Source organism: Rattus rattus, chromosome 4 (assembly GCF_011064425.1).
Source record: "Rattus rattus isolate New Zealand chromosome 4, Rrattus_CSIRO_v1, whole genome shotgun sequence".
NCBI classification, from domain to species: domain Eukaryota; kingdom Metazoa; phylum Chordata; class Mammalia; order Rodentia; family Muridae; genus Rattus; species Rattus rattus.
The window spans coordinates 39,914,638-39,936,867 of record NC_046157.1 but is presented as its reverse complement, the minus strand read 5'-3'; the positions used below and the strand labels follow the sequence as shown (position 1 = coordinate 39,936,867).

The 22,230-nt window shown below is 44.8% G+C and overlaps 1 protein-coding gene across 1 annotated transcript; it reads left to right on the top strand.

Annotated features, from left to right (window-relative positions):
* The first annotated feature begins 11,167 nt into the window (after positions 1 to 11,167).
* Positions 11,168 to 22,013, top strand: Nfkbiz (NFKB inhibitor zeta). Its single transcript, XM_032900291.1, has 12 exons — positions 11,168 to 11,549; positions 13,622 to 13,761; positions 14,253 to 14,283; positions 14,411 to 14,514; positions 14,751 to 15,604; positions 16,350 to 16,455; positions 16,826 to 16,972; positions 17,165 to 17,228; positions 17,468 to 17,637; positions 18,889 to 18,999; positions 19,127 to 19,294; positions 20,646 to 22,013. The coding sequence occupies exons 1-12, from the start codon at positions 11,264 to 11,266 to the stop codon at positions 20,697 to 20,699; spliced, it is 2,235 nt and encodes a 744-aa protein (XP_032756182.1). The 5' UTR covers positions 11,168 to 11,263; the 3' UTR covers positions 20,700 to 22,013.
* The last annotated feature ends 217 nt before the right edge of the window (positions 22,014 to 22,230 follow it).

Here is a 22,230-nt window from a genome sequence, read left to right as displayed (position 1 = left end):
AGATAAGAGAGATTCTTACACGCAAGGCTAATTAAATATCTAGGGCACGGTGACAGATTACAGTTGGCTTGTAACCCAGGAGGTACCATGTGGTGGCCACATTCATGGGACACTTTCAATATGCTGCATTTGTTTGTCTAAGCTCCAAGGTTTATGGTAGCCCAAACTGTGTGTATATAAGGGAAGTGATTGAAGAAGATCCCCCCTCCACACAAATAAATGATTAGAGAGACAACAAAATACGAACTGAAAGTTTTGGAAAACATTTCTCCTGCTCAACTGCTGGACCGACTGATAGAATCCAGATTAAAGCAGTTCCAAAGCCTGCTTTCACATCCTCTAAAGTATGGCCCCATCATACCTACTGGTCCAGTTATGGGTTCGGCCTCTCTTTAAAAATGTAAGTAGCCTTTTGTGAAGGATCCTGCGTAGGTGTGAGATGCCTTCTTGAAATTGGTGGGGCAGTGACTGCTCTGATCCTTGGCAGGGAGCAGGTGAGATGCAGGCCAGAGGCAGAACACACTCCCCTGTTCTCCACCTGCCTTCCTTATTTCTGCCCATGATGTGCCCTACACTGTCAGCCTTGCCGTGGCCCTACTTGTCCCTTCTGTGATGTTCAGTCCATTGTCAGCCCTATGGATTGCACTTGTGCTTCATTTCCCCGTAGAGCATCTTCTTTCCAACTCTGTGGGTCCCACTCCAGGCCACGACCCTGACTGCTACAGTGTCCCACTTACCTACACGCACACAGCTGCTGCCTCTAATGCTCTCGCTTTGCTCAGAAGTCCCGAATGGCTTCCCCATGGCTCATCGAACCAACTTCCCACCATTTCCATGGAGCCAACGCTCTGAGCCTGACTTCAAGCTTGTCCCCTTTTTCGTAGGTTTTCTTCAAGTTGGGCTGGCGAGCCAGAGATGTCAGAATATTTAACTATCAAGTATCAAACGCAGATTTGAAAAATAATAATAATGACAACTACCATCGTTGGTGTGCTAAACATATCATATATACTACCTCATTTAACCAATACACCGACCAAAAATAGTTAAATACACATTTTAAGGATGAGAAAAGTTGTCCAGGGGGCACAAATAATAGTAGGTAGTTATTAAGTGATTGGATGGGATTTGGACCAAAGTCTGCTTTTCTTGAAAACCCTATGATTTCAGGCAAAGGTTGAAAACTATTACAGGGGAGAATGTTAGCTTGGATAAAAGCTTGTAGCAAGAATCAATGTGCTGTTGTCTAATGTGTGTTATGAGGAGAGAAATATACTGGAATTGAGAATTAGCTGCCAGAGTTACAGTGAAGCATTCCCTGATTAAGCTGTTCAAACAAACAAACAGAAATTTAGTGTTCCAGAGAAGGTCAGTTGGTAAAGTGCTTGCTATATAACCTGAGTTTCATCTCCAGAATCCATGTTTAAAAAAAATGCTGGGCATGGGGGTCATGTAATCCTGTCATGAGGAGGCAGGGACAGTGATCCCTGGGGCTTACTGGTCAGCCCAGCCTAGCCCACTCTGTGAGCTCTAGGCCAAAGAAAGATCCTTTCTCAACGCAATACAACACGGCACAACACAACACAACACAGCACAACACAGCACAACACAGCACAACACAGCACAATACAACACAACACAAACCCAGGTGTATGGTGCCTGAGATATGACACTCAAAACGGATACTCTGGCCTCCACTCATACCTGCATGTATAGGTCCACACGAACATACACACACACACACACACACACACACACACACACACACACACACACACACAACCAACCAACCAACCCCATATTATTCCCACACTGTTCTGGGAACAGGAAGTCCAGAGTTAGGCCCAGCAAGTTTGACTTGTCCTGAGGCTTCTTCGCTCACCTTGCCATGGATCCTTCTCCATATGCGTGCACAGGGCTCCTGCACAGGGCCTTTCTTTGTGCACATCACTAGTGCCTTTTAAGACGCTGTTTATGCTAATTGGAATACGGCTCCTTTAGACCTCACTTTTCCTTATCTTATCTGTAAAGGCCTGTCTCCAACTATCGTCTTATTTTTGAAGTCTCGAAGCATATGACATCAACACGGGAATGCTCTGGCGCTGGGATGGCAGGCAGTTCAGACTGTCATAGAATCGATGGCTGGTTTGACAGCCCCACCTTTCTGAGGATGCGGAATCAGGCTTAGGGATGATTGGTTTCATCTAGACTCTGCCATTGGGTCCAGCAGCTGAGCAGAACGGCCTTCCAAAACTTCCAGCTACTTTTTCTGTCTACTCATTTATTTGTGAGGACGGGCGTCTCCATCAATCACTTCTCCACCTTATATATTGACGGTTCAGTAGGGCTCACTCACTCAACCTGGAGCACACCAATTCAGCTAGATTGGCTAGCCGAGAGCCCCAGGAGTCTTTGCCTCCTATGCTGGGATCCTAGACCTGTATGCCATACACTGATGCTTTACATGTGTGCCCGGTATCTGAACTCAGAACCTTATGCTTGCACAGGAATCAATTTAACCACTCACCCATCTCCACATCCTCTCTAGTTGCTATTATTATTAATAATTTTAAATTATTTATTTTTATTTATTGTGTGTATGCATGTGTGTGTAAGAGTGTTGGCATGTGTGTGCTATGGTGTATGTGTAAAGGTCAGAAGACAGCTTTTGAGGGTCTGCTCTTTTCCTTTTACGTGTGGTCCCGAGACTGAACGAGTACAAAGGGGTGGATAGGGGCCACTTTGGAGAAGGAACTATTAGAACTTTCTTATGGTGAAACGAGGGAGAAAAAGCATCACGCCCTTAAGTTGTTTAGAAATTTCTGGAAAGGTGGGGTGTGTATGGTGAATGCATTTTGGACGAGCTGGTGCGTGCAGGCACACGCAGAGGCCAGAGTAGGACTTTAGGCATGGTCCTTTTGATGTCTGCCGTTCATTCAGCCTTGAGTCAGGGTTTCTCAGTGAATCAGAACTTGCCATTTCTGCTGGGCTGGCTATTGACAGCTTTCAGCATGCGCCGTCCTAACCTCCCAATGCCAGGGCTTAAGTGCTACGGATTTGCACTCAGGGTTTTGTACTTGCAAAAAAAAAAAAAAAAAGCAAACGAGGCCATTTCCATAGATCATGAAGAGGGTCGTTTGATGGGTATATTGGTGCAAAGAGGAAAAATGAGTTGGATCATCTTTTTTTTCTTTCTTCTTTCCTTCCTTCCTTCTTTCTTTTGTATGCCTATATGTACATATTTGTGTGTGCATGCACATATGTGTGAGGTGTGCATGTGTGTGCATATGGAAACTTGAGCACAGGCTTGGGTATTCTACTTGGTGCTGTCCATCTTTGTGTGTCTCTGTAGTGTGGTCTGTACATGCATATGTGTATGTGTGCACACGTATGTGTGCTACCTCATTTGACATTTCCTTACATATGTTCTAGAGATTGGACTAAGTTCTTCCTGTCTATACCACTTGAGCTGTCTCCCATAGGTTAGACAGCTGTCAGTCACACTCGTGGCAGCACGGGATTGGGATTTAGAGGGAAGGTCAGCCTCAGCACCTCGAGGCTTGACTCAGGTCAGAGACGTGTGCCTTCCCCTTGACTAAAGATCACTGGTGTCCTCCTTGGCTACTGCGTTTCCTTTTAAGAAACTAGATGTGACTCTGTCTAAAAATTAGGGCATTTCTGCAGTCTGGTTACTCTGATTATCTGTTTATGTGTACATTGTTGTTAGTTGTCAGTTTCGGGTTTCTGTTAGCTCGCCTTTATTCGATACACTTGACTTAGACTCTTACCTCATTGTAGCTGGGTGGGAGCCAGAGCCCCATTTACAAATAACAAGTATGCCTGCCACGCTTGTCCACACGTTTCCTTCAGTAATGCTGCTGCTATGGACTGGGGCCATGGAGTTGTCGTAAAATACAACCGTAGGTTGCCTAGGCATTTAAAACAACTCCAGTCTCTGCTAAGGAACCACACAAGGCACATCTAAGTCTATTTTTGAGTTCTCTTGTTATGACAGTCCTCCTTTCTCAGCAGTCTGAATGGTATAAATGACACTAGAATTATTGGATGAGGGAATTTAAATGAGGGTGCTTCAACAGCTGGGGAATTCCTTTTTGTGGGGGAGGGGGAACTATTGAAATCAACTGGGGAATTATTCTAGGAGCCCCAGACCAGTGTGAAGAGGGTATGAGGCACAGAGCACCCATTGGTAAGAGTCATACAAGTCTGGAAACTTTGGGAAATGGCCTAGAGTCATTGATCAAGGATTCTGAGACTTTGGACATATGAAACTAAACAAAATCCAAAAGCCCAACAAAACCAAACCAAAACCCAAAACCTTGCTTTCATCCTTCCTTTTATTTATTTATTTTTTGTTATCCCTTCTTTTCCCCACCACCCCAGACTCTACTCTGGTTTCTCTGGAACTCTGTACTTTATTGGTTGATGTAGGTGGACAAAGAGGTCACACTGCAGGTAATGGGACAGGCCTGTAAAATCTAGAATGAGATTCAGGAGCTGGAATTTGACGTGATGTTGGGATACAGGAAAGATGGAAGAATGTTGAGAGAAGCGATGATTTGCTGACTCATTGCTGATTTGCTGACTCATTGCTGATTTGCTGACTCATTGCTGATTTGCTGACTCATCACTGATTGGTACATCTTCAGGAATCGTTCATTCTAAGTTTTTTAATGTATTAATTCAACAGTACAATATTTTAAATGGCATCCAGCTCCTTCTTAACCAGTTTAGTGGCACAAATGTGAAAGTCTTTGCTATGCAGAGACAAGTTATGACTGACAGGTCATCCAGTGTGTAATCTATTCCTCCTTTTCTAGCTTCAGACACAGAGATACAGAGGTTTACTCTTAACTCACAATAAGTATAGAAATGACATGAGGATTAATATTTGTTCAGTTTCTAGAATATGTCCAGTATATTACCTGCACTTGACATGATCTCATATGACATTTAAAATTTGGTTTAAATTCTACTTTTTCTCAATTTTTAGGAGCATAAACCGAAATACTCAAAGATGAAGGGAGTTGCCCAAGGTCATATCACTGGAAATTGCTAGAATTGGGTTTGCATGTTTTATAGTTATAGCACAGAACCTCTAAGCGCCTCTGCTTAAATCAGAGGGTGGAATTTTTTTCCACAGTAGGTCAAATAGAAAGATTCGAGGTTTTAAGGGCCAAGAGAGAAGATGGAGGATATTATGTAAGTACTTAAACAGGCACTTAAAACGAATGATTAGAAAAGTGTAAAAACTATTTTTAGGTAGCATTTTGCACAAAGGGTTGGGTTTAGCTTAGAGCCTGTGGTCTCCAGTTTCTGACTCATGGTATACTGAAAATGTAAACAGACGCGGTTTTGGGGGAGGGGAGGTGATTGTTCCGCTGATTGTGATTAAGTCTGTATTAAACCCACATATCTCTGATAACAGAAAGCTCAGATTTTGTTGTTGACATCAGGGTTACGTTCTTTCCGTCCATGGCTAAGAATGCTTGTATTTTATCTGCTAGCACAGGCTGCGGTTGGCAAGACCTTGCTAGCCGCCATTTTAGTTTTTGACCGTTGACTTTATTGACGTCACTTCCGTCTTTGACCATTTTTTTTTTTCCCATCCTTATGTACACTGGATAGAATGTAAAAAACCTAACACAGTATTCAGTGTGTGTGGACTTCCAGGAGGGATCACAACCACCACTGACAGTATCAGTATGAAAGTATAGATTATATTTTGTGGCTATCATTTTTAATTCTTTCTTTGGCGACGTCTATTTTGTACATGACCCATACTGGCTTCTTTTTTGGTTCCCAGACATTTCTGGAATTGCTGTTTTTAATGTGGCACACACAACTTCCTTATTTGTAGAAATTCAGAGTGAGTCTCTATTAAAAGCAAGGACAGCAACAAACCCCTCCCCCCAACCAAAACCTTCAAGTTTTAGATGCTGAATTAAGGGTTGTACATTAAAGGATATCCTTAGAAGCCTTTTAGAATTAAAATTCTGGCGCACGGGCATTCATGTCTTTATATAAGGCTCGGCTGAGAGATACACATTATCTGTATCTGAAAGGAAGTGAGGTTAAAGGTGGCCCATCCTTCTAAGCCGAGCAGTTGGGAGGCAGAGACACTAGAACTGCAGCCAGTTTGGACTTATCTCAGTGACTTCCAGGGCAGTCTCTGTTATGGAGTGAGACTGTGTACACCGTCCCAACTTCACAAAAGGAGTCTTTGAATGTGCAATTTGTTTTTTAATATTTATTTCTATTTTACACTTATGAGCGTTTTGTATGTATGTGTATGTATGTATGTATGTATGTATGTATGTTTGTATGTGTGTGTGTGTATTTATACCATGTGTGCCTGGTGACCTTGGAGTCCAGAAGAGCATGTTCAATCCCTTGGAACTAGAGTAACAGGTAGTCGTGCATTGTGAGTTGTGGGTTCTGGGAACTGAATCTAGACCCTCTGTAAGAACAGCAAGCACTTTTAACCCAGGAATCTTACTTAGTTTGAGTCCTCAAATGTAAAGGTGTTGAAAAATAGATTGATATTTAAATCATTCCAATCAACTTTTTTTTTTTTTTTGAGACATTACTATGTACCTGAGGCTAGCCAAGATCTCACTATGTAGTCCAGGCTATGTAGTCTTGGACTCTAGGTCTTCCCGCCTCTGCCTCCTAGGCAGCACTGGTATTTCAAGTATGTATCACTTCGCTTTCAGGACTTTTTGTGTGAGTGTTTTTGGGAACTGAAGCCAAAGGCCTTTTTCACACTGGGCAAGTGCTCTCCCACTGAGCTAGCTACATTCCTAGATCCCAGCTAAAGTTTGTTTTGATTCATTAAATCCATTGGTCTGGCTTGTACGCTCTTTTACCTGTAGTTGAGTTTTGGTAATGTCTTGCATTGTTCATCTGGAACATAGAGTTAATCGAGTGTAGATTTTCTAATGCTTTATCATGGGTATAGCAATACGCACACATATGTATATTTGTGAATAACATCACACTGGCCTCATCACAGAAGTTTTTAAGTATTGGGAGGCTCTCCAACTCAGGAGATCTGACAGAGATCGCTTCAAATTCTACTTTTTCATTAAAAACCTTAAATTCTGTCATTGTCATCAAATATTCTTCTTGATAGAGCAGATCTACTTTGTAATTAAAAAGAAATCAGGGGGTTGGGGATTTAGCTCAGTGGTAGAGCGCTTGCCTAGGAAGCGCAAGGCCCTGGGTTCGGTCCCCAGCTCCGAAAAAAAGAACCAAAAAAAAAAAAAAATCAGAATATCCAGTTTGGCATTCACATGAAGTTGGTATTTTTGTGACAATGACTTACAGCCCAGTGTTTGATTAGAACCAATGGCAAGCCATGCTGTTCACCACTTAAAGGCAATCACTGTACCTCAAGGTACCACAAACACCTTTGTATGTCTCTTCCTTTGCCACACAGAAAATTCATGTGGCCCATATTTCAGGGATCAGTATGAATAACATTTAGAACCATGATTCTTTTTTTTTATTGGATATTTTTTATTTACATTTCAAATGTTATTCCCTTCCCCGATTTCCTGTCCATATGCCCCCTATCCCATCCCTCTCCCCTTCTTCTATGAGGGTGTTCCCTTCCCCAAACACCCCCCCTTCCCACCCCCCTTGACATTCCCCTACACTGGGGGCTCCAGCCTTGCCAGGACCAAGGGCTTCTCCTTCCTTTGGTGCCCAACAAGGCCATCCTCTGCTACATATGCAGCTGGAGCCATGGGTCTGTCCGTGTGTCCACTTTGGGTAGTGGTTTAGTCCCTGGGAGCTCTGGTTGGTTGGTATTGTTGTAGAACCATGATTCTCTCTAGGACTTCCTTAAGTGAAACATAAGTTTTTTTTACCCCTAGCATTGAGTTGAGATTCAAAAAGCGAGTGTACATTTCAGATGTCTCAACACTGGTTGCATCTGTAGTCAGACATTCATGTGAGATACTGGGCTGATATCAGGTGAGTGCGACGGAATAGCAGGAACAGTCTGTAGAGCTTTCTCAGGCAGAAGCAGAATTCTCCACAAGAGCTGTTTGCTGTTTGCTGAGCTGCCATGCCATTTGCAAGTGGCGGTACTGTCTTTTTTTTTTTTCTCCCCTGACTCCCTCCCCTTTCTGTCAGCAAATCAATGAGCAGACATTACTGCCTTCTTGCCCGCTCACTTCTGCCAATACAGTCCAATAGCTCACCCTCTTAGACACCGGCGTCTCCATTTCAAATACGAAATGCTGTTCTAAACTATTTGCAGTATTAAGGAAGTTCATTACACTTACACTCAAAAGATTCGGTTCCATTTTTAGAACTCTGGATTACTGGTCTGATGATGGTGTTACAACATCACCGGTACCATAAAAATGGTTCGAACTGTTCTGTTGTATGAAACACAAGAAAGTAAATTATTAACATCTGCACCGCCAGCGTGTCTTCAGGTCACTTTGGAAGAGGTTTCTCCTCTCCACGAGTCGCAGAGCTTTATGATCCATTATTGTCTTTCCTTTGTCCTTAGATGCAGACAGTGCATCTGAGCCTAAAGGTGACCGGTCTTCTCATCTTCATCTTTAAAACAGCGTCAGACCCACGTTAGACGAATGAGGATTTTAATCACTGTGACAATTCGTGTGTGTGTGTGTGTGTGTGTGTGTGTGTGTGTGTGTGAGAGAGAGAGAGAGAGAGAGAGAGAGAGAGAGAGAGAGAGAGAGAGAGAGATAGAACTAGAAAAGGGGGTCATGAAATGAGACAAAGATCTGAAAGGAGGGTAGAGAGGTGGTGATGGAATCAGAGGGTTAAAACCGGCATTCTAGGAGAAGGTTATCTAACCAGTGGGGACAGGGGGCAGATAGTGGGGGAAGGAGGTGACTTGGAACAGAGTTTGACAGAGAAAAGTGCCACAATGGCACCCATTGTTTTTGTATGCGAACTTAAAATTTAATCACAAAAACCGGAGGCAACATCATTCAAGGGCCTTTAATTGAAACAGTGTGAAGGAAGAACCACTGGGTGTCGCAGCCCTTGTGGGCGGGGCAGCCTGCTCCTTGTATAAGCCAGAAAAGGAGTGTTTGCACTAGTCACCTATAACCTTCCTGCAAAGGAGGGGTTGTATTCACACCGATCACAACATCGTCCCTTCTGCAGCAGTCACAGCAGTCTCTCTCAGAGACCACTAGCAGGGGACATGCCTTCAACCTGGCCTGAGAGGGAAAGGTTCCGAGGGGAGGTCTGGTGCAGGCTGTCTGTTTGAGACAGTTCTCGCTCAAGGCTGCACCCTGAGAAGCTGGAGTTGTGTTTTAGAAGCACATGGCTGCAGCTGCCGGGTGGCTGTGTGGAGTGTTAGATGTTTGACGTTCTTTTCTCAAGGCTGCCTGAGCACAGCACCTGAGCCTAAACAGCCAACAGTTAGGGAATCAAATCCCCTCACTTCCCCATATTTGTTTATTTCCAGAAAACAAGCGGGTGTGCGAACTGTAAGACTTTATTGATATGAATTTTAGCTGTGCTTTTTTTTTTTTTTTTTTTTTGTTCTTTTTTCGAGCTGGGGACCAAACCCAGGGCCTTGCGCTTTCCTAGGCAAGCGCTTCTACCACTGAGCAAATCCTCAACCCCTTAGCTGTGCTTTTAATCAGGCTCAATACCTGCCTCAAGCCCTGTAGTGACGTGGGCTGCCTGCGTATCTCCCCCAAACCCCCTCATCGGCCATGCTGGATCTGTGGATTCTGCCCAGCAGAGCAATTTACTTACATAAATTTCCACCTTCCCCTTTGCAACTGCTTCTTCTTCCAGGCTACGTTATTTTTCTTAGGCTATGGCAGTTCATTCTGACTGGCCACTAGGACTCCCCTCAGTTTCATCACCTCTAAAACGGTTTCCAGATTCGATTTTGCCTGCTTCAGATTCCTTCACATTCCTTCAGTGAGCATCAAAATTCTAGTATCTTCGCTGGCCCCTGGAGGTGTTCCACTGAAGGTTACCTTTTACATTTACGCTGTCTTCCCTTTGGCACTCCAAAAGGCGCTGTGAATTCTTCCCTGACTCCTGGCAGTAATTCTTGGCTGATGATTTTCCTGCAAAGGCTTTAGGGCCATCCTTAAGGGCTTGTCTCAAAGCCACCTTTGAGAAGACTTCCCCCTTTCTCCTTGACCTCCCTCACCTCTCCACAAGAAAGTCTCTCTGTTTTTAGGCTGTTCCGTGAACGTTGTACCTCTCAGGATGCTTAACCATAGTCAGTTTCTTTTAATATGTGCGCGCATACCTTTTTCCTACGGGATAAAATATTTTACTTGAAAGTTTAGACTTACTCATTCATTCTTTCTCACCCTTAAACTTCCCTTGACGGTTCGCTAGTTGGATTTGCGGCCATAGTATAAACATTGAAAAAAGTGTTCAAGATAGAAACATCAAAATCCCTATGTTTATCAGACATAAGATCAAGTTGCACAGAATAAAACACTACATGGTACGTAAAAATAATATAAAACATACAAAAATATACACGCACGTATGTGTATTCATTTTGCTAGAAGACTGTAGTGTTGAAGGATACAAAAGGGTGGTCATTGCTGTTTATTCCAATACTGTATATTAAAAAAATACTTATGGCCCAGATAGGAAGTTAGAAAAACTGCAAGCGCTCTGAAATTGAGACCAGGCCTGAAAAGTCCGTGGGCAACCGCGTCCAGGTTTGGGGGCGGGTTAAGTGCTGGGAGGCACGGGAAGAGACTGAACTCTGCACGCACGGCTCTGGCTTCCCGCTCCGCGAACTGGACGGACCCGTTCTCCCGGCCCAGGGCTCCCGCCGTCCCGCGGGGATCACAGACCCTGCACAGGCGGCTCATCGCCGACCCCGATCCCCTGGGTTGCGGTGCGCCAAGCGCAGGCCAACCCGGGAAGGCTTGGAGCTGGCACCGGCTGGGGTTTGGGGCGCCGGTGCTAGCCGGGCTTTCCAGGTGAGCCGCCGGAAAACAACCGGTCGGCCCGGGCGGGGCGGGGCGAGGGCGGAGGGCACATTGCCTCATCCCGGGCATTTTACTGGAAACTAGACGCATCCGGAGGCGGGGCGGGAGGCAGCCCAGGCGCCGCCAATGGCCGGGCGGGGCGCGGAAAGGAGGTCGGCCGGTTAAATAGCGCAGCCGCCCCGGGGCGCGCACGTACTAGTCGCTCTGCCGCAGCCAACCGCGTAGCCAGCCGGTGGCGCAGGTGTCTGGGGACCCCGAGCGCCTAGCCTGGGAGCATGATCGTGGACAAGCTGCTGGACGACAGCCGCGGCGGAGAGGGGCTGCTGGACGCGGCCGGCGACTGCGGCCTCATGACCAGCCCGCTCAACCTCGCTTACTTCTACGGAGCCTCGCCTCCCTCCGCCCCCGGCGCCGGCGACACCGGTTACCTGTCCGCGGTTCCCTCCGCGCCCGGCTCGCCCGGCTCCGACTCTTCCGATTTCTCCTCCACTTCCTCGGTGTCCTCCTGCGGGGCCGTGGAGTCCCGTCCGAGAGGTGGCGCCCGCGCCGAGCGCCCGCAAGGTACCCACCCGCGGGACTCCGCGCCCCTCTATTCGGGGTTCACACGCTGGGAGGATGGGGCGGGACTCCCCCCGATAGTCGAGACGTTACGCGGCCCCTGCGACTTCCTTAGCGGCGGGACAGACACGAAGTAGTCATGAGTGACTAGGTTGGCGTCCTGATTCTGTTAGGTTGTTCTTGACTGTGGAGCCCAGGGTGCATGGGCTCCAGCCCCTAGGACCCCTGCTGGCTAGGGCGCTGGCTTCCTGGGGAAAGAACTTGAGAGTCTCGGATTCTCTTTCCTCCCATCTCATAACCCTTTCCCTTTTCACTTCTTCCCGGCCCCTGAACTCAAGAACCTCTGAGAAATAATTATACTACTATGAGGCTGGGGGGGCCGATGGAGAAGTAGTTTTCTTCTTGTAACTCTTGAGTGAGAAGCAGTGGCAGAGGATAAAGCGTTGGGAACTGGATTTAAAGCCACGCTTATACGTAATATATTTGTGGGGATGAATAAAAGAAAAAGAAACGTAGAGGAAACAGGACGTAGAGGAAAGCTGGGTTAGGAAAAGTGACTTAGTGTTCTGCGTTTAGTTTATGATGGCGTTTCAGAGGCCTGTTCAGAATTCTGCCGTCTTGTTTCCTCTGTGTGCTTGAGAATGGAAAAGTTACATCTAGCGAAGCCCTTCCTTTAGCTGCGGATTTCATGGTTTCCTTTCTTCACGAACCGAGTTGCATAATTTGGGGGAAAACAGGATGCAGCTGTGGGTAGATTTAAACACTGCCTAAATTATTTCAGTTGTTGGAGCTTCTCATCGCAGTTATTTTAAAGAATGACTCCTTGCAGTTTCCTACTGCTGGCCACTCAAGATTTGGTTGTCTTTTTTTTTTTTAAGTTTATTTTTAATTTAAAACGATGTGCCTTAAGTCGCACTGTTGTCTACAGCTTACCTGAGAAGTGAGGTGTGCGTGTGTGCGTGCGTGCGTTGGCAGCCCCTTCTGAAGTCCATCGGCCCATTGACCTACGACAAATGGCTGAATCTCTAGTTCTTGGTTTACCACACAAGCCGTAGGGGATTCCTGAAATTGTGTTTTCTTCTCCCTATGACGTGGACATGGAAGTTTTAACTCCTGTCACTCCAGAGGAGTGCTGTTAAATTCTGGCCATTTGTGTGTTTATGGAAATCCCTGAACTTAAAGCCAAAGGGTATTTGACCATTTTATTTTCTCCCATGACTGTCTCTAAGTCACACTTGTGGCATAGATAGCCAAATTATGCCCTGTTCTCCATTTTGTTTTCCTGTTACTCTCCCAAATGTGTTCAATTCATGTACGAGAGCTTGTTACATATCTGTGGCTAGGAGTGGAATACTGTACTCATAGTAAATGCTACACTGCCTTCTGAAGTTTTAAGGTGAACACGCCTGTTTCCTTTTTACTTAGAACGCCCATGTACGTAATTCTAAGAGTAAGTGAGGGGGAAATCCTGTGCGTGCGTGTGTGTGTGTGCGTGTGTGTGTGTGTGTGTGTGTGTGTGTAAATGTGCTAAGTGAATTTAAGCAGCTTTCTTGGCACAAATTAATTAAGGAAATACTAAGAAGTCTTAAGTCCCTATTGGCTGGCTTTTTAATTGTTGACTTTTGAGATCTTTAAAGGAAGTTTGTTCCTTGTTAGGTGAATAGCATAAAGGTACTTTATGATTTCTATATGAACATAAAAGACCTTGTTTTAACAACTACAAATGCCTCGTTTATACTCTGCTCCAAGGATTTCTCAAAGTCAAGAACAATGATATATAAGTCTGCGATCTTGGCAGAACCTCGGATCCTATTTCATGAGTAAATAGTACTTAGCGACAGAGAGGCTTTATTCGCTGGCCTCGAGGATCCTTCATCACATTTGATAGCACTTTAATTCGTGAGGGTGCCTGGTTGGAGGGTCAGTCAACACAGACCCCTTGAGAAGTACTGGACACTGCTAATGGGAATCCATGGACCAAGGGTGTTGGGAAGGCTTTGAGCATTGGGAAGGATTGGCTGGGATTCGAGTCTGCGAAACGATGTCATTGAGACTTTTCCTTTTCTTCTGAACAGTTGAGCCCCATATGGGGGTGGGCAGGCAGCAGAGAGGCCCCTTTCAAGGTGTTCGAGTGAAGAACTCGGTGAAAGAGCTACTGCTGCATATCCGAAGTAATAAACAGAAGACTTCCGGCCAAGCGGTGGACGAGTTTAAGGTAGTGGCATCTGTTCCCTGTTCTGAGTGGGTGGGAGTCTGTCTGCTAATGTTGTTTGCTAACCTAGGTCCAGTAAGTCACTTGCAATTTTTTATAGATGACCAAGTTCCTAGGACAGGATATATTTGTGCTGTACTCCTTGCCCTTGGCTCAGCGCCAAGAGTGTACGAGAAATTTAATGAGCAAACAAAGCAGTTTGAGGACAAGGGGATTTGTAGGGTTCAGTACAAAGAAACCATTTTGACTGGAGAGGGATGAATCAGATGGCCTTACTTATTTCACCCTGACCAGGATTGAATAGGCTAGAAGTAGAAGCAGAAGGAGATGGCGGGGATTGGGGGGGAAAAGAGGAAGAAAGAATGGAGGTAGCTGGTTCTGTCAGGATTTATTTTCCCAGAGGCTTATGGTGTACTGTAGAGGGTGGGAGAGACAGGTCTTCACCACGTGAGAAACCATTTTGCATGTACTAAGTTGGAACCTTTCCCTTGCAGACCCAGAGTGTGAACATTGAGCAACTGACAGGTAAGAGTGCCATCTGTCCATTCACAATCTCACCAGTCCTTTTAGAGTAAAATGACTCCGTGGGGATAGAGATGGAATTTGTCAAGTTGGAATGATGACTGATGGCATATTCTTTCCTTGGGAACAGACCTGAAGAGTGCAGTGTCTGCAGTGGGGAAAAGAAAGGGACCTGACCCTCTGGCCGATGGACCAGTTTGCAAGAGGCCAGCTCTGTTGCCCACTCGGTTTGTGGTAAGCATCTCGCTGTTTTCCTCTGAACACTCTGTGGAACTGTTTCTGGGATATTGTTGCTATTTAAAACACACACACACACACACACACACACACACACACACACAAGAGAAAATAAAACATTTTTGCTCCTTGGGATTGAAGCCTAGTCATGTACCTAGCATGGAGTCTACCCCCAGCCCTCGCAGTTCTTTTAAAGGAAGTGATTATGAGAGTTGCTTTTTCCTCCTTTCCAGACATCACCACAAACATCTCCACGTGGGGAGAGCATGGAAGATGTTCGCCACAGTGAATCCAAACTGGAGAGCAGTGCTGCTCTGCTCCAGAATATTATAAACATCAAGAACGAGTGCAACCCGGTCTCACTAAACACTGTCCAGGTTAGCTGGATGAGCCCCGTGGTCCCCCAGAACTCCCCAAGAGACCAACGCCAGGATTTCCATGGAGGCCAGTCCTTCTCTCCACCTCAGAAATACCAACCGTTCCAAGTCGGTGGCTCTCCACAGATGATGGAGCAGGCTTCTATGTTCCAGTATTCACCACAAGGGCAGAACATGCAGCAGCCACAGCCACTGCCACCGCAGCAGCAGCAGCAGCAGCAGCAGCAGCAGCAGCAGCAGCAGCAACAGCAGCAGCAGCAGCAGCAACAGAATTATCCCCACAACCCACCCCTGCAGTTCAGTCCTTATTCCAGAATATCCCAGTCCCCCAAGTATGATTCGAACCTCTTTGATAATCAAGACTCACAGTTCTGCACGAGCCAGAGTTTTGTGTCCCTACTGACTGGCCAAGGGGAATCGGAGACCATGGCCGTTCCCGTCCAGGCTTCCCACAGCGTTCCACCACAAAATGAGACTCAGCTGCAGAACTTCAGCCTGATGCCAAGCAGTGCCTGCGAGGCCGTCGGGGCGCACGATGCTGGCTCCCACTCTTTAGGTGGTTCCCTGTCGCTCCAGAACATCATGGGTGGCCCGATGAGCACCACACAGCTAGGGAAGTCATTTTTCCAGTGGCAGGTGGAGCAGGAAGAAAGCAAACTGGCAAATATTTCCCAGGAACAGTTCCTCTCTAGGGATGGAGATGGTGACACGTGAGTATCTTTTTGTCTCATGCGCTTTCACACTTGAACCTTATTGGTCGGCATGAGGATGATAATTTATATTTCAAGGAAGGATGTTCCTTTTATCTTTTTTTTCCCCCTCGAAAGAAATTACTTTTTGTTTTAAATTAAAAATATGTACTTTCTGCCACTAACCTGCTTTGAAGACTAATGTAGATTATATCTTTAGAGCAGAAACAGTTAGGCCATGACTAGGCATCAATAAGGAATTAACCAGTAGGCTAGATCCTATTCAGTACTAATTAATGTCTTTATAGCTCTGGACAAGTTACTTAAAATCTCCATGCTTCTGTTTCTTGATACAAAATTAGGTTTTAAATGCCCAGCCTGGTGTTCAACACTCTTTTTTTTGTTTTTGAAGATTCATTTATTATATATGAGTACACTGTAGCTGTCTTCAGACACACCAGAAGAGGGCATCAGATCTCATTACAGATGGTTGTGAGCCACCATGTGGTTGCTGGGAATTGAACTCAGGACCTCTGGAAGAGCAGTCAGTGCTTTTAACCACTGAGCCATGTCTCCTCAACACTCTTCTTATCCTGATTCCATTGCAGTCCAGATAGACTACCAACATGTCAGAAAAGCTAAATTTCCTTCTCTGCGATGTTTCATTTTGAGTGTATCAGCTTGGAAATAGGGCGACGGAAATTGATCTCTGATCAACCTAATGAAGTCAGAAACAATTCCTCTCTTCTCCTTGCCTCTTCACCAGGTTTCTCCATATTGCTGTTGCCCAAGGAAGACGGGCACTTTCCTATGTTCTTGCAAGAAAAATGAATGCTCTCCACATGCTGGATGTTAAGGAGCACAACGGACAGGTGAGGGTGCTGCCTTGGCCAAGATGGGCTTGTGCTAGAGCGAGTGGTAGCCAGTCTCCGGTGCAGATTGTCTAAAGAGCCTCAGATCAAGAGACTTCAGTTAATATTAACTTTGAGATATTGACTTTTTGCCACCATTAACCTTGAAGTTATTAATGTTAACTTTGTAGTTGTTTGGCCAAAGATTGCGTATAATTAAGCCGCACCCTAAGCTTATTTTAGTTTCCTTGTCTTGGCTCTGTTCGGTTGCTTATTAACAGGGTTTATTTTCTCTCTGTGGACATTCCTTTCAGCCACAGTTTAGTTTCATATTCCTTGTTATGATAGCGTTATGGGTTTAAAAAACATCATCTTCTCTTAATGTTCACAGAGTGCCTTTCAGGTGGCTGTCGCTGCCAATCAGCACCTCATTGTGCAAGACCTGGTGAACCTTGGTGCCCAGGTGAACACCACAGACTGCTGGGGAAGGACACCTCTGCATGTCTGTGCAGAGAAGGGCCACTCCCAGGTGCTCCAGGTAAGAGGTCAGAAAGCAGGTTTCCATTTTCCAAGCATCAAAGACATGGGGCTTGGGTACGAGAAGCTTCGTGTAGGCAGTTGTTAAGATCATGCTTTGGGTCGGTTTATAAGTTTCCCAGCAGAAAAGTTTAGATGACTAGTTGTGTGCCCTTGCCTTTGGATAACAGGCGTGCATTTTGAAACTTTGCAGGCAATCCAGAAGGGAGCAGTGAGGAGCAATCAGTTTGTGGATCTGGAGGCAACGAACTATGATGGTAAGTGGCTGATACTTTTGTCGGTTAAAGAACCACACGGGAAGTAGTGGGGTCCATGAATTCTAAGGGTAATTAAGAGAGTAAATAAAGCTAATTGTTTTACAGGTGAAATTGGCATTTAAACTACCTAAGTATATGCAGACTATCTTACTAGGTTTTATGGAGTCCATTCTAAGGATAATTATCGTGACCGAAAGACTTGACCAGATGCCTGACTTCCATTGTGCCCTTCTTCCTAGGCCTGACTCCCCTCCACTGTGCGGTCCTGGCTCACAATGCCGTGGTGCACGACCTGCAGAGAAGCCAGCAGCCTCATTCGCCCGAGGTGCAGGATCTCTTACTGAAGAATAAGAGCTTGGTTGACACCATTAAGTGTCTGATTCAGATGGGAGCAGCCGTGGAGGCAAAGGTAATTGCACAGTAGACCTCAGAGATGGGGTGGGCGTGGCCGAGGCCCGGCCTGCAAGCACAGATTAGCTTCTCCTCCTCCCCTGTTTTTATATTGGTGGAGTGAGGGGGCTTTATATGCATGTAGTTCAAAAGCTTACCTTTGAAAAGACCTTTTCACCCGCTCTCTTGATTGCTTTTCAATCTGTGGGCTATCCAAACAAATAAAAAATCTCTTATCTATGAAATAAATTTATCTTTGCCCGAAAGAAGCTGGAAACCAGTCTTACTTTGGCTTCCCACGGGCTGACAACATAAAGATGGCCCTTAATGGAATGAGGTTTTTTCTTTGTGGGATCTGGGATTTGACGTTTTAAATTTTGTTTTTTTTTTTAAAAATATTTTTTTTTTATAATTAGCTGTTTGTATGGGTTCATGTGGAGGTCAGAGGATAACTCACAGGAGTTGGTTCTTTCCTTCCACTGTGAACCCTGGCCCTCAGCTCAGCTAGTTAGGATTGGTAGGATTGGTTATCCCCCGAGCCATTTCTCTAGCCCCCTGTTAAACTGGAAAATATTCTTTTTTTTTAAAATCTGGGGATTATTTACTGATTATCTTCTGTGTCCTGAAACACTGTGTTAAATACATTGGGGACACAGATGCCCGTGTGGGTCCCTGTAGCGCTTGCTGTCTTCTCCCGCTATAGCAGTACACGACGGCTGCCAGGTCTGCAAACATAATACATAATCAGTGGACTTTGATATAACATAAGAAAGAAATATTTTATATAAAATATAAAGAAATGTTTTATATACATGGCTGCTCTGTGTATGAGTGGAGTGATAAGAGTCAAGTAGGAAGGTTAGTTTGGAACACAGGAGGAATTGGAGAGTCCATGTAACCTGGGCTTCAGGGAGACTGCAGGAAGAAGCATCTGAAGTCAGCTCTACAGCCGCTTTAGACTTTCGAGAGAGGGCTAAAGCAGCAGTTCTCAACTTGTAGGTCACGACCGCTTTGGGGGTTGGGGGAGTGTCAAACCACCCTTTTCTCAGGGTTTACATATCAGATATCCTGCATAACAGATATTTGCCTTATGATTCATAACAGTAGCAAAATTGCAGTTATGAAGTAGCAAAGAGAATAACTTTTGGTCGTGGGGTGAGCACACCGCGAGGAGCTGTGTTGCTGGGTTGCAGCATTAGGAAGTGTGAGGACCGCTGCTCTGCGGCACGGCATCTGGATTTTCACTCTTCGCCTCTCTTGCCTTCCCAAGGATCGTAAAAGTGGCCGCACGGCCCTGCATTTGGCAGCGGAGGAAGCAAATCTGGAACTCATTCGCCTCTTTTTGGAGTTGCCGAGTTGCCTGTCTTTCGTGAATGCAAAGGTAATTTTAGAAAACCTCAGGGCTGCCAGTGTCAGACTGACCTTACCACCTCCACGTCTTTTGAGTTCCTTTCCCGGGATTTCCCTCTTCATGACGCGCATGCGTGGTTCTGTTGCTCGGTTTTCAGGCTTACAATGGAAACACCGCCCTCCATGTTGCTGCCAGCCTGCAGTATCGGGTGACACAGTTGGATGCAGTCCGTCTGTTGATGAGGAAGGGAGCCGACCCCAGTACTCGGAACTTGGAGAATGAACAGCCGGTGCATTTGGTCCCCGATGGCCCTGTGGGAGAACAGGTGAGGGTCATGGGAGGGAGTAGAAGTTCCTTTAGCTGACACTCTGCAGGTAGGCTGTTCAGCGTAGAATGCAGTAGTTCAGGCACATGAAAATAAATGCTTAGTGAATATTAGTTTTTATAATTCTGTCTATTCCATAAGAGATGGAAAAGAACCTACAATACCTTAAAACCATCCTGTTCTTATTAAGTGGGACCATTGGGGGTTGAATAGTTATACATGAGTAAGCTTTTCTCCATAAGAACTTAATCTTTTAAGAAATTATTTTTGGTGGACTTCTTTTTTCCAAGGGAATCAGGGCAATTGATAGGATTGGATAGATGATTATATACGCTATTACTCATACATTAATTTATGAAGGTTAGCTTTCTCTTTGATTCCAAGCTGTCATCAGAACCAAAATAAATGGTCTAGTACCTTGCCCATGGAGCTCTTAGGAAGTTTGTGGCGGTTTTCGCGTATTTCCCTTAAAAGTTACAAAAACTTTTTAGTAAGGTTTCACTGAGAGAAGAATTAGTATTTGGAAAGGACAGGAAGGAAGCATGATTGACTGGTAAATGGTAGTCAAGCCCAGATTGCTGCTTCATCGTGGTATGCTGTCACACGCCCAGCGTGCTGAGGCATTGCTGGGGTATGAGGCTTGTCCCTGAAGGTTCTTCCTTCTGTATCGTGTGTGCGCTGTCATGGAGAGGGGCTCCTCTTTTCCTTCCTCAGTCGGCTGTGGCCATTGGACAGGTTTCATTTCAGCAGCTCTCACAGCTACCTCAGTCTTTCCCTCTAATTGTTTCTAATCTCTTGTGGGCTGAAAGGCCGATACCACAATTTATCTGATTGGAATACAAAAATCAGTGCCTCTCGATGAGTGTAGGGCCTTTCCCGGGACCCGTAGAGTTACACACAGTAGCTTTAACATTTGGCTCTCCTGGCCACCGCTTTGACCCGGAAGTCATTAAGATGCACAGAGTCTTGTGTCACGGGGGTTTTGCCTTCTCGTTACTGGAGGCCGGCCTCACGATGGGTGAGATAGACTTCTATGCCACAGCCGCTGGCACACATAGCTCTTCTCACCAGTTCCAGTGGTCGAGATTAGCAGAGGAATGAATATACACCTGTTTTGGTTGCCGATTTTCGGTTTTAATGGTGATGTTTGCACCCAACAGTCATTACAAGAAACTTGAAAATACGCTGTAAAAGTTGTCATTTTTGAACTCTTGGGGCTGGCGAGTTGACTTGGCTGCGCTTACAAGTTAGGAGTGCTGTGGAGGGTTTATGAGAGGAGTGAAATTCTGGAAGACATATGTATACCACTTCGATCATTGGAAATGTGTCTCACGATCCCTTTCTCTTCCAGATCCGACGTATCCTGAAGGGGAAGTCCATTCAGCAGCGAGTACCACCATACTAGCTTCATTTGGCATGGAGCCTGGTTCAGCGACACTCACTGTCAGTTAGGCAGTCCTGATGTATCTGTACATAGACCATTTGCCCTGTATTGGCAAATGTAAGTTGTTTCTATGAAACAAACCCATTTAGTTCACTATTATATAGTGGATTATATTAAAAGAAAAGAAGACAGATATCTAATTTTCTTGGCAGATTTGCATATTTCATACCCAGGTATCTGGGAATCTATATATCTGAATTTGATCTTGAATGGTAAAATTGCCTTCAATAAACAGTAGCTTTCTGGGTAGGAAAAAGACTCATGGGAAAAGACTTGATTTGTGGCATAAAGCATTGCTCACGGAGTGATCGCCAGTGATTCAAATTAGGTGGGCTTGAAACATGAAATGAAAAATGAAAGCATTTGAAAGGGGACAAAAAATTTGGATGTACCATCGATGGTTCTTTGGTCTGATGCACAACCTGGTGGTTAATGCTCTCACTGTTTCACTAGGTGAGGGAAGCCTCTTGTTAGGATGTGATCTTTGAAGCTGTATATAATAATTTTTACCTTTTAAAATGTTGTACATACTTGTTAACACGGACGTTTGAAGTGTGTAGATCAATAAAATAGCTAGTGAATTGTTACCACTTTAAAGATTAGGCACCCTCAAAGCAACTTTTATTGTATAATCGGCCAACTCTAGTTTTCACAGATAAAGCAAATGGGGAAGTGGGTCCCAAAGTTGCTCTGGTTGCAAATGGGCGTCTCTTGCATTGGAAACAGACACATTTGTAGGTCTCTGCATATGCTTGAAGAGACTTTTTTTTATGAATCACCTGTTAGATTTATATGATTTACATAAGTTGTTGAAGTTTCTGTTTCTCCTTACTAGAAACTATAAAAGTTCAACATTGAAGCATCGTTTTCTATTGTCAAATAGTAATAATGTGCTGTGATGTTTATACAATTCATGAAGATGTTTTACTTTTTAGTGCAATGTTAGTTCTTTTGACATTTTGCTTAAATTTGATATGCCCGGCAAGGATATATTTAGCTTGGATTATACAATGATTCTTTGTGACAAATATGACCCATTAAAAATGATGCCTTTTAATGGACTAACTTACCTTTTAGCTAAGTACTCATGTTCTTTTTTAAAAGATGCCCTTTGGATTGGATTGATCATGTTGTTTATATTGATCATGTTGTTTAAGTTAGTGTATTTTATGGACAGTCATTTGTCATCTCGGAGGTGGAATGAACCCAATCCACATACTGACAAACTCATGCATAGTTTTAAATGAACATTAATAAACTCATGTTGTCTTAGAATATGCGTTTTCTTTTCTAGTGCCTTATTTGTGTGGGTAGTTTGAAAAGTACTATTTTTCCCACTCCTGAAAATTGACTCTAAGGTCTTGTGCATGTCAGGCAAGCTCTTTAACCACTGAGCTCTAGTCCCAGCCTAGAAAAAATAGTAATGACAAACACTAATATCTTTTTTTAAAAAAAGATTTATTTAATTTATGTATACAAGTACACTGTAGCT

Bases quoted from the DNA above. Each gene is read 5' to 3' on its own strand.
- Nfkbiz (XM_032900291.1), top strand. From the start codon at position 11,264: ATGATCGTGGACAAGCTGCTGGACGACAGCCGCGGCGGAGAGGGGCTG. The intron at 14,515-14,750 runs GTAAGCATCTCG...CCTCCTTTCCAG, and splicing joins TGTTGCCCACTCGGTTTGTG to ACATCACCACAAACATCTCC. The intron at 17,638-18,888 runs GTAATTGCACAG...TGCCTTCCCAAG, and splicing joins GAGCAGCCGTGGAGGCAAAG to GATCGTAAAAGTGGCCGCAC.